Genomic DNA, 12909 nt, shown 5'->3' on the forward strand with positions numbered 1-12909 from the left:
TGTGTGTGTGTGACAAAGAGTGTGAGAGCATGTGTGAGGCAAAGAGAGAGATTGTGTGTGTGTGAGAGTGGCAAAGAGTGTGTGTGTGAGTGTGTGAGTCAGAGAGCGTGTGAGAGGCAGAGAGAGAGTGTGTGTCAGAGAGCGTGTGAGGCAGAGAGAGAGTGTGTGAGAGGCAAAGAGAGAGTGTGTGTGTGCGGCAAAGAGTGTGTGTGAGGCAGAGAGAGAGTGTGTGTGTGTGTGTGTGAGGCAGAGAGTCTGTGGCAGAGAGTGTGTGTGAGTGTGTCTGTGAGAGGCAGTGTGAGAGAGTGTGTGTGAGGTAAAGGGAGAAAGAGTGTGTGTGAGAGAGCACGTGTGTGAGGCAAAGAGAGTGTGAGAGTGTGTGTGAATGTGAGAGTGTGTGTGTGTGTAAGAGTGTGTGTGAGGCAAAGCGAGAGAGAGTGTGAGGCAGAGAGTGCGTGTGAGGCAAAGCGAGAGAGAGTGTGAGGCAGAGAGAGTGTGTGTGAGGCAAAGAGAGAGAGAGAGCACGTGTGTGAGGCAAAGAGTGTGTGAGAGTGTGCGTGGCAAAGAGAGAGTGTGTGAGGCAGAGAGAGAGAGTGAGTGTGAGAGCACGTGTGTGAGGCAAAAAGAGAGTGCGTGAGGCAGAGAGAGAGAGTGAGTGAGTGTGAGAGAGCATGTGTGAGGCAAAAAGAGAGAGTGTGTGAGGCAAAGAGAAAGAGCGTGTGTAAGCCAAAGAGAGTGTGTGGCAAAGAGAGAGAGAGTGTGTGTGAGTGTGTGTATGGCAAAGAGAGTGTGTGTGAGGCAAAGAGAGAGTGTGAGGCAGAGAGAGGTGTGTGAGTGTGTGTGTGTGTGAGGCAAAGAGAGAGAGAGAGTGTGTGTGTGTGGCAAAGAGAGAGTGTGTGTGTGTGACAGAAAGAGTGTGAGAGCATGTGTGAGGCAAAGAGATTGTGTGTGTGTGAGAGTGGCAAAGAGTGTGTGTGTGAGGCAGAGAGAGAGTGTGTGTGTGAGGCAAAGAGAGGGTGTGTGTGAGGCAAAGAGAGGGTGTGTGAGAGAGCGTGTGAGGCAGAGAGAGAGTGTGTGAGAGGCAAAGAGAGAGTGTGTGTGTGCGGCAAAGAGTGTGTGTGAGGCAGAGAGAGAGTGTGTGTGTGTGAGGCAGAGAGTCTGTGGCAGAGAGTGTGTGTGAGTGTGTCTGTGAGAGGCAGTGTGAGAGAGTGTGTGTGAGGTAAAGGGAGAAAGAGTGTGTGTGAGAGAGCACGTGTGTGAGGCAAAGAGAGTGTGAGAGTGTGTGTGAATGTGAGAGTGTGTGTGTAAGAGTGTGTGTGAGGCAAAGCGAGAGAGAGTGAGGCAGAGAGAGTGTGTGTGAGGCAAAGAGTGTGTGTGTGTGAATGTGAGTGTGTGTGTGTAAGAGTGTGTGTGAGGCAAAGCAAGAGAGAGTGTGAGGCAGAGAGAGTGTGTGAGGCAAAGAGTGTGTGAATGTGAGAGTGTGTGTGTAAGCGTGTGTGTGAGGCAAAGAGAGAAAGAGTGTGTGTGGCAGAAAGTGTGAGCGTGTGTGAGGCAAAGAGAGTGTGTGTGTGAGGCAAAGATAGGGTGTGTATGAGAGCGTGTGAGGCAAAGAGAGGGTGTGTGAGAGAGCGTGTGAGGCAGAGAGAGGGTGTGTGAGAGAGCGTGTGAGGCAGAGAGAGTGTGAGTGTGTGAGAGAGAGTGTGTGTGTGAGGCAGAGAGTGTGTGTGAGTGAGGCAGAAAGAGAGTGTGTGTGTGTGTGTGTGAGGCAGAGAGAGAGTGTAAGTGTGTGTGAGGCAAAGAGAGTGTAAGTGTGTGTGAGGCAAAGAGAGTGTAAGTGTGTGTGAGGCAAAGAGTGTGAGGCAAAGAGAGTGTGAGTGTATGTGTGAGGCAAAGAGAGTGTGAAAGAGTGTGAGGCAAAGAGAAAGAGTGTGAAAGAGTGTGTGCGGCAGAGAGTGTGTGTGTGTGTGTGTGAGGCAGAGGGAGAGTGTGTGAGTGTGTGGCAAAGAGAGAGTGTGTGTGTGGCAAAGAGAGAGAGTGTGTGTGTGAGGCAAAGCGAGTGTATGAGAGAGCGTGTGAGGCAGAGAGTGTGTGAGGCAAAGCAAGAGTGTGTGTGTGTATGAGGCAAAGAGAGAGTGTGAGAATGTGTGTGAGGCAAAGAGTGTGTGAAGCAAAGAGTGTATGAGAGTGTGTGTGTGAGGCAGAGAGAGAGAGTGTGTGTGAGTGTGAGGCAGAGAGAGAGTGTGAGAGTGTGTATGAGTGTGTGGCAAAGAGAGAGTGTGTTAGTGAGGCAAAGCGAGTGTATGAGAGAGCGTGTGTGAGGCAGAGAGAGAGAGTGTGTGATGCAAAGCGAGAGTGTGTGTGTGTGAGGCAAAGAGGGAGTGAGAGAATGTGTGTGTGAGGAAGCGACAGAGTGTGAGAGTGTGTGCGTGAGGCAAAGAGTGTGTGAGTCTGTGTGGCAAAAGGTGTGTGAGGCAAAGTGTGCGCGCGAGGCAAAGAGAGAGTGTGTGAGGCAAAAAGTGTGAGGCAAAGAGAGTGTATGAGAGTGTGTGTGAGGCAGAGAGAGAGTCTGTGTGAGGCAAAGAGAGCGTGTGAGGCAGAGAGAGTGTATTTAAGTGTGTGAGGCAGAGAGTGTGTGTGAGGCAAAAAGAGTATGTGTGAGGCAAAGAGAAAGAGTGTGTGAGGCAAAGCGTGTATGAGAGCATGTGTAAGGCAGAGAGAGTGTGTGTGAGGCAGAGGGAGTGTGTGAGCATGTGAGAGTGTGAGGCAGAGAGCATGTGAGTGTGTGAGGCAGAGAGAGAGTGTGAAAGTGTGTGAGGCAAAGAGAGAGTGTGTGAGACTTTGCCTCACACACACACACTCTGCCTCACACACGCTCTCATACACTCTTTGCCTCACACACACTCTTTGCCTCACACACACACACTCTTTGCCTCACACATGCTCTCATACAATCCCTTTGCCCCACACACACTCTCACACCTTGCCTCACACATACTCTCTCTTTGCCTCACACACTCTTTCTTTGCCTCTCACTCTCTCTTACACACACTCTCCTTGCCTCTCACAAACACTCTCTCTCGCTGAGTCACAAACTCTTTGCCTCACACACTCTCGCTTTGCCTCACACTCTCTCTGCCTCACACACGCTCTCATACTCTTTGCCTCACACACTCAAACTCTCTTTGCCTCACACACACACTCTTTGCCTCACACACACTTACACACTCTCTCTGCCTCACACACACTTACACACTCTCTCTACCTCACACACTCACACTCCCTCTCTGCCTCACACATGCTCTCATACACTCTCTGCCTCACACTTTGCCACACACTCTGCCTCACACACTCTCTCTCTCTGCCTCACTCAACTCTCTCTGCCTCATTCACACTTTCTTTGCCTCACTCACACACTCTCTCATACACTCTGCCTCACACACACTCACTCTTTGCCTCACACACTTAAATACACTCTTTGCCTCACACACTCTCACTCTGCCTCACTCACACTCTCTTTGCCTCACTCACTCACACTCTCTCTCTGCCTCACATGCTCTCACTCTCTTTGCCACACTCTCACTCTCTTTGCCTCACACACACTCTTTGCCTCACACACTCACATACTCTCTTTGCCTCACATACTCTCTCTTTTTGCCTCACACACCCTTTGCCTCACACACTCACTCTTTGCCTCACACACTCACTCTTTGCCTCACACTTAAATACACTCTTTGCCTCACACTCACTGCCTCACTCTCTCTTTGCCTCACACACTCTGCCTCACACATGCTCTTACACTCTGCCACACACTCACATGCTCTCTCTCTTTGCCTCACACACTCTTTGCCTGACACACACACCCTCTTTGCCTCACACACACACTCTCATACTCTTTGCCTCACACACACACACACTCTCTCTCGCTGCTTCACACTCTCTGCCTCACACACACTCTCTCTGCCTCACACACACTCAAGAGTGTGTGTGTGTGGCAAAGAGAGAGAGTGTGAGTGTGTGGCAAAGAGAGAGAGTGTGAGTGTGTGGCAAAGAGAGAGAGTGTGAGTGTGTGTGTGTGGCAAAGAGAGAGTGTGAGTGTGTGTGAGGCAGAGAGAGAGTGTGTGTGTGAGGCAAAGAGAGGGTGTGTGAGAGCGTGTGAGGCAGAGAGAGAGTGTGTGAGAGGCAAAGAGAGAGTGTGTGTGTGCGGCAAAGAGTGTGTGTGAGGCAGAGAGAGAGTGTGTGTGAGGCAGAGAGTCTGTGGCAGAGAGTGTGTGTGAGTGTGTGTGTGTGAGAGGCAGTGTGAGAGAGTGTGTGTGAGGCAAAGGGAGAAAGAGTGTGTGTGAGGCAAAGAGAGTGTGAGAGTGTGTGTGAATGTGAGAGTGTGTGTGTGTAAGAGTGTGTGTGAGGCAAAGCGAGAGAGAGTGTGAGGCAGAGAGTGTGTGTGAGGCAAAGCGAGAGAGAGTGTGAGGCAGAGAGTGTGTGTGAGGCAAAGCGAGAGAGAGTGTGAGGCAGAGAGAGTGTGTGTGAGGCAAAGAGAGAGAGAGAGCACGTGTGAGGCAAAGAGTGTGTGTGAGAGTGTGTGAGGCAGAGAGAGAGAGTGAGTGTGAGAGAGCACGTGTGTGAGCCAAAACGAGAGAGTGTGTGAGGCAGAGAGAGAGTGAGTGAGTGTGAGCGAGCATGTGTGAGGCAAAAAGAGAGAGTGTGTGAGGCAAAGAGAAAGAGTGTGTGTAAGCCAAAGAGAGTGTGTGGCAAAGAGAGAGAGAGTGTGTGTATGGCAAAGAGAGTGTGTGTGTGTGCGGCAAAGAGAGAGAGCGTGTGTGAGTGTGTGTGTGTGTGTGTGTGAGGCAAAGAGAGAGAGAGAGAGTGTGTGTGTGTGGCAAAGAGAGAGTGTGTGTGTGCGGCAAAGAGAGAGAGCGTGTGTGAGTGTGTGTGTGAGGCAAAGAGAGAGAGAGAGAGTGTGTGTGTGTGGCAAAGAGAGAGTGTGTGTGTGTGACAGAAAGAGTGTGAGAGCATGTGTGTGTGTGAGAGTGGCAAAGAGTGTGTGTGTGTGAGTGTGTGAGTCAGAGAGTGTGTGTGAGGCAGAGAGAGAGTGTGTGTGTGAGGCAAAGAGAGGGTGTGTGTGAGCATGTGAGGCAAAGAGAGGGTGTGTGTGAGAGAGCGTGTGAGGCAGAGAGAGAGTGTGTGAGAGGCAAAGAGAGAGTGTGTGTGTGCGGCAAAGAGTGTGTGTGAGGCAGAGAGAGTGTGTGTGTGTGTGAGGCAGAGAGTCTGTGGCAGAGAGTGTGTGTGAGTGTGTGTGTGAGAGGCAGTGTGAGAGTGTGTGTGAGGCAAAGGGAGAAAGAGTGTGTGTGAGAGAGCACGTGTGTGAGGCAAAGAGAGTGTGAGTGTGTGTGAATGTGAGAGTGTGTGTGTGTAAGAGTGTGTGAGGCAAAGCGAGAGAGAGTGTGAGGCAGAGAGAGAGAGAGCACGTGTGTGAGGCAAAGCGAGAGAGAGTGTGAGGCAGAGAGAGAGAGAGCACGTGTGTGAGGCAAAGAGTGTGTGTGAGTGTGCGTGGCAAAGAGAGAGTGTGTGAGGCAGAGAGAGAGAGTGAGTGAGTGTGAGAGAGCACGTGTGTGAGGCAAAAAGAGAGAGTGTGTGAGGCAGAGAGAGAGAGTGAGTGAGTGTGAGAGAGCATGTGTGTGAGGCAAAAAGAGAGTGTGTGAGGCAAAGAGAAAGAGTGTGTGTAAGCCAAAGAGAGAGAGAGTGTGTGTGAGTGTGTGTATGGCAAAGAGAGTGTGTGTGAGGCAAAGAGAGTGTGTGTGTGCGGCAAAGAGAGAGAGCGTGTGTGAGTGTGAGTGTGTGTGTGTGAGGCAAAGAGAGAGATTGTGTGTGTGTGAGAGTGGCAAAGAGTGTGTGTGTGTGAGCATGTGAGGCAAAGAGAGGGTGTGTGTGAGAGAGCGTGTGAGGCAGAGAGAGAGTGTGTGCGGCAAAGAGTGTGTGTGTGAGGCAGAGAGAGTGTGTGTGTGTGTGTGAGGCAGAGAGTCTGTGGCAGAGAGTGTGTGTGTGTGTGTGAGAGGCAGTGTGAGAGTGTGTGTGACGCAAAGGGAGAAAGAGTGTGTGTGAGAGAGCACGTGTGTGAGGCAAAGAGAGTGTGAGAGTGTGTGTGAATGTGAGAGTGTGTGTGTGTAAGAGTGTGTGAGGCAGAGAGAGTGTGTGTGTGAATGAGTGTGTGTGTGTAAGAGTGTGTGTGAGGCAAAGCGAGAGAGAGTGTGAGGCAGAGAGAGTGTGTGAGGCAAAGAGAGAGTGTGTGTGTGTGTGCAGCAAAGAGAGTGAGAGAGTGTGTGAATGTGAGAGTGTGTGTGTAACTGTGTGTGTGAGGCAAAGAGAGAAAGTGTGTGTGGCAGAAAGAGTATGAGAGCGTGTGTGAGGCAAAGAGAGAGTGTGTGAGAGTGTGAGTGTATGAGAGAGCGTGTGTGAGGCAAAGAGAGTGTGTGAGAGCGTGTGAGGCAAAGATAGGGTGTGTGTGTGAGAGCGTGTGAGGCAAAGAGAGGGTGTGTGTGAGAGCGTGTGAGGCAGAGAGAGGGTGTGTGTGAGAGCGTGTGAGGCAGAGAGAGAGTGTGAGTGTGTGAGAGTGTGAGGCAGAGAGAGAGTGTGAGTGTGTGAGAGAAAGAGTGTGTGTGTGAGGCAGAGAGTGTGTGTGAGTGAGGCAGAGAGAGAGTGAGAGAGTGTGTGTGAGGCAAAGAGAGAGTGTGTGTGGCAAAGAATGTGAGGCAAAGAGTGTGAGTGTATGTGTGAGGCAAAGTGTGTGAAAGTGTGAGGCAAAGAGAAAGTGTGAAAGAGTGTGTGAGGCAGAGTGTGTGTGTGTGAGTGTGTGTGTGTGTGAGGCAGAGGGAGAGTGTGTGAGTGTGTGGCAAAGAGAGAGTGTGTGAGTGTGAGGCAAAGCGAGTGTATGAGAGAGCGTGTGTGAGGCAGAGAGTGTGTGAGGCAAAGCGAGAGTGTGTGTGCATGAGGCAAAGAGAGTGTGAGAATGTGTGTGAGGCAAAGAGTGTGTGAAGCAAAGAGTGTATGAGAGAGTGTGTGTGAGGCAGAGAGAGAGTGTGTGTGTGTGTGTGAGGCAGAGAGAGAGAGTGTGTGTGTGTGTGTGAGTGTGTGTGTGAGGCAGAGAGAGAGTGTGTGAGTGTGTATGAGTGTGTGGCAAAGAGAGAGTGTGTTAGTGAGGCAAAGCGAGTGTATGAGAGAGCGTGTGTGAGGCAGAGAGAGAGAGTGTGTGAGGCAAAGCGAGAGTGTGTGTGTGTGTGAGGCAAAGAGAGAGTGAGAGAATGTGTGTGTGAGGAAGCGAGAGTGTGAGAGTGTGTGCGTGAGGCAAAGAGTGTGTGAGTGTGTGTGGCAAAAGATGTGTGAGGCAAAGTGTGCACGCGAGGCAAAGACAGAGTGTGTGAGGCAAAAAGTGTGAGGCAAAGAGAGTGTATGAGAGTGTGTGTGAGGCAAAGAGAGAGTGTGTGAGGCAGAGAGTCTGTGTGAGGCAAAGAGAGCGTGTGAGTGTGTGAGGCAGAGAGTGTATTTAAGTGTGCAAGGCAGAGAGTGTGTGTGTGAGGCAAAAAGAGAGTATGTGTGAGGCAAAGAGAGAGTGTGTGAGTGTGTGTGGCAAAGAGTGTATGAGAGCATGTGTAAGGCAGAGAGAGTGTGTGTGTGTGAGGCAAAGAGGGAGTGTGCGAGCATGTGAGAGTGTGAGGCAGAGAGCATGTGAGTGTGTGAGGCAGAGAGTGTGAAAGTGTGTGAGGCAAAGAGAGAGTGTGTGTGAGACACTCTTTGCCTCACACACACACACTCTCTCTTTGCCTCACACACGCTCTCATACACTCTTTGCCTCACACACTCTCTGCCTCACACACACACTCTCACACCTTGCCTCACACATACTCTCTCTCTTTGCCTCACACACACTCTCTCTTTGCCTCTCACTCTCTCTTACACACACACTCTCCTTGCCTCTCACAAACACTCTCTCTCGCCGAGTCACAAACTCTCTTTGCCTCACACACACTCTCGCTTTGCCTCACACTCTCTCTCTCTGCCTCACACACACTTAAATACACTCTTTGCCTCACACACTCTCTGCCTCACTCACTCTCTTTGCCTCAATCACTCTCACACACACTCTCTCTGCCTCACACATGCTCTCTCATACTCTCTTTGCCACACACTCTCATACTCTCTTTGCCTCACACATACCCTCTCTTTTTGCCTCACACACACTCTCTTTGCCTCACACTCACATACTCTCTTTGCCTCACATACTCTCTTTTTGCCTCACACACACCCTTTGCCTCACACTTAAATACACTGCCTCACACTCACACTGCCTCACACACTCTCTCTTTGCCTCACACACTCTGCCTCACACATGCTCTCTTACACTCTTTGCCACACACTCACATGCTCTCTCTTTGCCTCACACACTCTCTGCCTCACACACACACTCTCTGCCTCACACATACACTCTCTCTGCCTCACACACACACTCTCTCTGCCTCACACACACACTCTCTCTGCCTCACACACACACACACACACTCTCTGCCTCACACACACACACACTCTCTCTGCCTCACACACACTCGAGTGTGTGTGTGTGGCAAAGAGAGAGAGTGTGTGTGTGTGTGGCAAAGAGAGAGTGTGTGTGTGTGTGAGGCAAAGAGAGAGTGTGTGTATGAGGCAAAGAGAGAGTGTGTGTGGCAAAGAGAGAGTGTGTGTGGCAAAGAGTGTGTGAGTGTGTGTGTACGTGTACACTAGTGTGTGTGTGTGTGTGTGTGTGTACGTATGAGTGCATGCGTGTGTGTGAGTGCATGTGTGTATGATCAAACTTTAACCTCCTCCCTGTCGTTTCTTTGGTGCTTGTGACATGCACAGTACACTCACACCTCTCACTTGTGCACACACAAATGCTCACTCACACACACACACACACACACACACACACACACAAACACACACACACACACACACTCCCTCCCTCTCACACACATCTGTGTGGCTACAACTTTAAATGCATGCAGCTGTTAACAGCTCTTCCATTAAACTGAAGCAAATATTTTCTCTCTCCCTCCCCCTCTGTGACTTCACCACCTGTTTGATGTGCATGTGCCTCATTAGTGATCAGTCACTAATGCCTCACAAAGCCTAGGCTACACAGAGCATGCTCAGAGAGGCGGAGCCAAAGACAGAAGCTCAGAAGTAAAAGTTGTAACCAGCGGTCTGAGCTGGTGCAGAACTGTACGGTTAACCGCTATTGGCTCGCGTATCGTATCCAGGTAACTGCCGGAGGCACAAGTTCACCTCCCAGTCCCAGTTTCACCAGCTGTGTGGCGTGGACATGTTCAGGCGCACCCACTGGACTGCTGAGCGAACACTCACATCCTGGTTCTGGAATGACAGAGGCAGCCGGATCCGTTTTCCGTGCTGTGCCAAGCTTCCATCAAACCCAGCCATACGATAGCGACCATATCCCAGCATTCCCCACAGTGACACATGGCTACGGAGGTCACGACTGAAAACCAAGACGGGTCAGGGTGTTACCATGGAGCTGCTGACTGAGAAGTCCAGCATGCCTTGTTTGCAGTAAAAAATTTTTTTTAAAGCAGCAAAAATGCAAGCAAATTTCTCTGCGAGGTTGACTGCATTCACCTGGGAAACTGTTAGTACTCCATTTCTTCTGTGAATACTCTTCGTCATCGGAAACAGATGATGTCTTCGCTGTAACTAATAAATCCTCAGCTAGTTAGCCAACTATGCAGTGAGGAGAGAACTAGACCATTTCTGGAGCTGTAAAAGCAGGAGGTGCTTCGAGGGGACAAGGTTCAATGAGTCTCCTCAGTTAAAAAAAACCTCCTCCGTGGGTCTTGCCCGGGGAACTGGTCTGCCCCGCACTGGCATGGGTTTTAGTCACATGACTTCCACAGGGAAGAGTAAACTGTCTGTGTGTGTGTGTGTGTGTGTGTGTGTGTGTGTGAGAGAGAATGTTAGTAAACAGTAATTACTGACTGGTTGTAACAAGGTAATATCCTGTTGGAAGGAGTTTGCTACATTCCTAGTCCTAATAAAGTGTGTGTGAGTGTGAGAGACAGACAGGGAGAGATCACACTGAGCTCTGGCCAAATGCCACAGTGCCTGGGGAGGAGTACAGAACAAGAGATGGAGAAAGAAGAGGAAAAAAGACGAGAGGGAGACGAGAGGGAGACTTCCCCTGTAAGTTAGAGAGTTTGGATAGTGTTAGCACAACCACCATATTTACACAATAACAATGTCTGTCTGATTGTCTGTCTGTAACGATACCCGTGTGTGTGTGTAATCAGCCACAGATGGAAACTGCTCACGGGAGTAGGGGTGGCAGCAGCTGATGCCTATAGAGCTGAGCTCGTTCAGAGCACACACACCTGACCTCAGATCAGACTGGTTTCTTAATGAACAGAGTTCTAAACTCTTAAATGGACCCACTCACTCAGTCCTGATCTCAGATCAGTTTTCAGTCACACAAGCACACATGTTGCATGTCTGAAGCTTGTGCACACACAGCTGGGTCACACACTGTGGATGTATGCATGTGCGTGTGTGTGGGATTCTTGCACCTTGGATCTCTCTTCCTGTGCCTTTTCCATCCATCCATCCATAGCAATAAATGTACCACACACACAGATAATATTAGTGCTGTCCTTGCAAGTGTGTGTGTGTGCGCGCACGCACTCGTTCCAACATGCATCTTCAGATCATTCACACGACACAAAGAATACGCATCCTGCCAAGCCTGACACACACACTTCCAATACAACAGGTGGAATCTGTCGGTCTTCCTCATGGTCTTTACAAGTAACCCACACCCCATTTTCTTTGCCTCACTGCCTCATTTCCAAACTCCGCCACATCAACAGCACGTTCCTCCTGTCCAATCATCCACTGGAACGCCTGCAAACAGTTTCTAGCGCGGTGCAGGCTTCACTTACCAAATAACCTGCCTGCTAGGCAACGGCATATAAAGGTTCATTTGTCCAGAGGAAACCTCGCAGTAGTTTTAAGAGTGTGTGCGTGTGTGATTCGATACCACTGACCTAGTAAAGACCTGGGATTTCACCATGAAGGATGCACGGGCACCCCGCGGCAGAGAGAAGTGGAGTTAAGGTAGAAAAGTTTGGAATTTCGCCAGAGCGCGCGACCTGGGGCGAAACCTGGGTAGGGTTGCGCACGCACGGCGACCTGCGCCGGTGACACCACGCGCGTCTGTGTGAATAAAGTCGACAGAGGTCGTTCAGACATCAACGATTCAGCCTGCAGGTTAAACGCGCTCACGCACATCGCGTGCCCGTGTGGCTTTGACGCACACACGCGCTCGCCTGATTGAGGAAGGTCCGGGCCATGTAGGTGCGCGAGGCCGCACGGCTACTGTGGACGCAACACCATGCGTCTCCTCGTGCCAACTGCCGGTTATAGAGGCACTTTTTCACGCGCACGGTGAACAGCGCGTGGACAGCGACGATGAACAATAGGGTTGCTAACAAACAAACCGGGAGAGGGACACTAAAGCACGAGCATGTGTTATCACATCCGAGCCCAAAGCACCGCTTTTCACAGACGCAGACAGTGCGCGCGGGGACACGCTTTTGCGCGAGAGCGCATTCGCCCCAGCCTTACCGGTTTGTCCGCTTCAGGGGCGCTGGAGTCGCGTGCCCGCAGCACCCCCAGCGCCGTCGCCTCGGCACTCGCCCTCGCCGCGGAAATGTCGTCTCGCTCCTTCGTCAGGACGTCGCGTTTGATCTCGGAGCGCAGGTCCAGATAACACACGAGCGTGGCGACGTGAAGCGCGAGCGACAGCACGAAGAACCCCAGGAAGACTTTGCAGTTGTTGCACCTACTCTGGCACGTACACGCTGCGCGTGCTTTCTCCTCGGCCGTGGCTCCCATGCTTGCGTGCAGCTGTGCGGGCGCTACTTCGGCATGCTCAACTGCGTGCGACTCTCGGTGACTTTGCGCCGTCAGTTCGCTGCAGAAGACGAGACTCGCGCTACCGACCTCATCTGTACTCTTACCCGCGGTCGTAGGAGGGGCGAGCTGATAAAGTTCAGGGCGGCCGGTTTCGGAGGCCGACCCCTCGCGCCTGATTGGCTGCCGGGGTCACGTCATCTCATTGAACGCTCGTGAAGCGCGTGGTAAGTCGCGTGTGTCACGCGCAGGTTCTCGGGAGCGCAGTAACGCAGCTGCAGCACGCGGGGTTGATCGTTAACACTTTCCGTTAAGATCCGAACCGGCAATCATTAGTCTGAACAAACAAAATAAACGCAGCACTCTTTCTCTCGCGCTAACCACCTCCTACACACACACACACACACACGTACGTCGGTACAGAAGTAACTTAAGCCTAAAATCTTATTCATACTCTAAATGCAGCTAATTGTGTGAGAGACTGAAATTCCAGAGACTGATATCTCGAGCGCCTCCTTTGTCTGGATGTTAAGATCGTGATCTAAATCTGATTGCCTCTCCCTCCTTCTTTCAGAACTTTTACACACACACACACACACACACACACACACACACACACACACACACACACACACACACGATCTATCTATCTGTCTGTCTACTTCACTGATAAAGCTGCCAGTCTTTAAGGTAAATTTCTGCTTTCCATGAGTAGGAAACATCGCCCTGCTTCCCTCACTTTGGCTATCTGTCCATCTCTCTCTCTCTCTCTCTCTCTCTCTCTCTCTCTCTCTCTCTCTCTCTCTCCTCTCTCCTCTCTCTCTCTCTCTCCCTCTCTCTCTCTTTCTCTCTCCCTTCTCTCTCTCTCTCTCTCTCTCTCTCTCTCTCTCTCTCTCTCTGACAGCTCATCATGTCTTTTCAAACAAATTACAAAATAAAATTATTACGAGTTCGACCCATACCACC

General features: G+C 51.0%; 1 protein-coding gene across 3 annotated transcripts in view; it reads right to left on the bottom strand.

Annotated features, from left to right (window-relative positions):
* The window catches only part of eda (ectodysplasin A), a 40537-nt gene extending 28499 nt beyond the window's left edge, over positions 1-12038 (bottom strand). For all 3 annotated transcript variants that reach the window (XM_035527410.2, XM_035527409.2, XM_035527408.2), the window contains exon 1: positions 11656-12038. In XM_035527410.2, the coding sequence (XP_035383303.1) occupies positions 11656-11925 (270 nt within the window). In that variant the 5' untranslated portion in view covers positions 11926-12038. The remainder of the gene's footprint in view (positions 1-11655) is intronic.
* Between the last annotated feature and the right edge of the window lie 871 nt (positions 12039-12909).

Source organism: Electrophorus electricus, chromosome 8, assembly GCF_041902795.1.
Source record: "Electrophorus electricus isolate QZ-2024a chromosome 8, ASM4190279v1, whole genome shotgun sequence".
NCBI lineage: Eukaryota > Metazoa > Chordata > Actinopteri > Gymnotiformes > Gymnotidae > Electrophorus > Electrophorus electricus.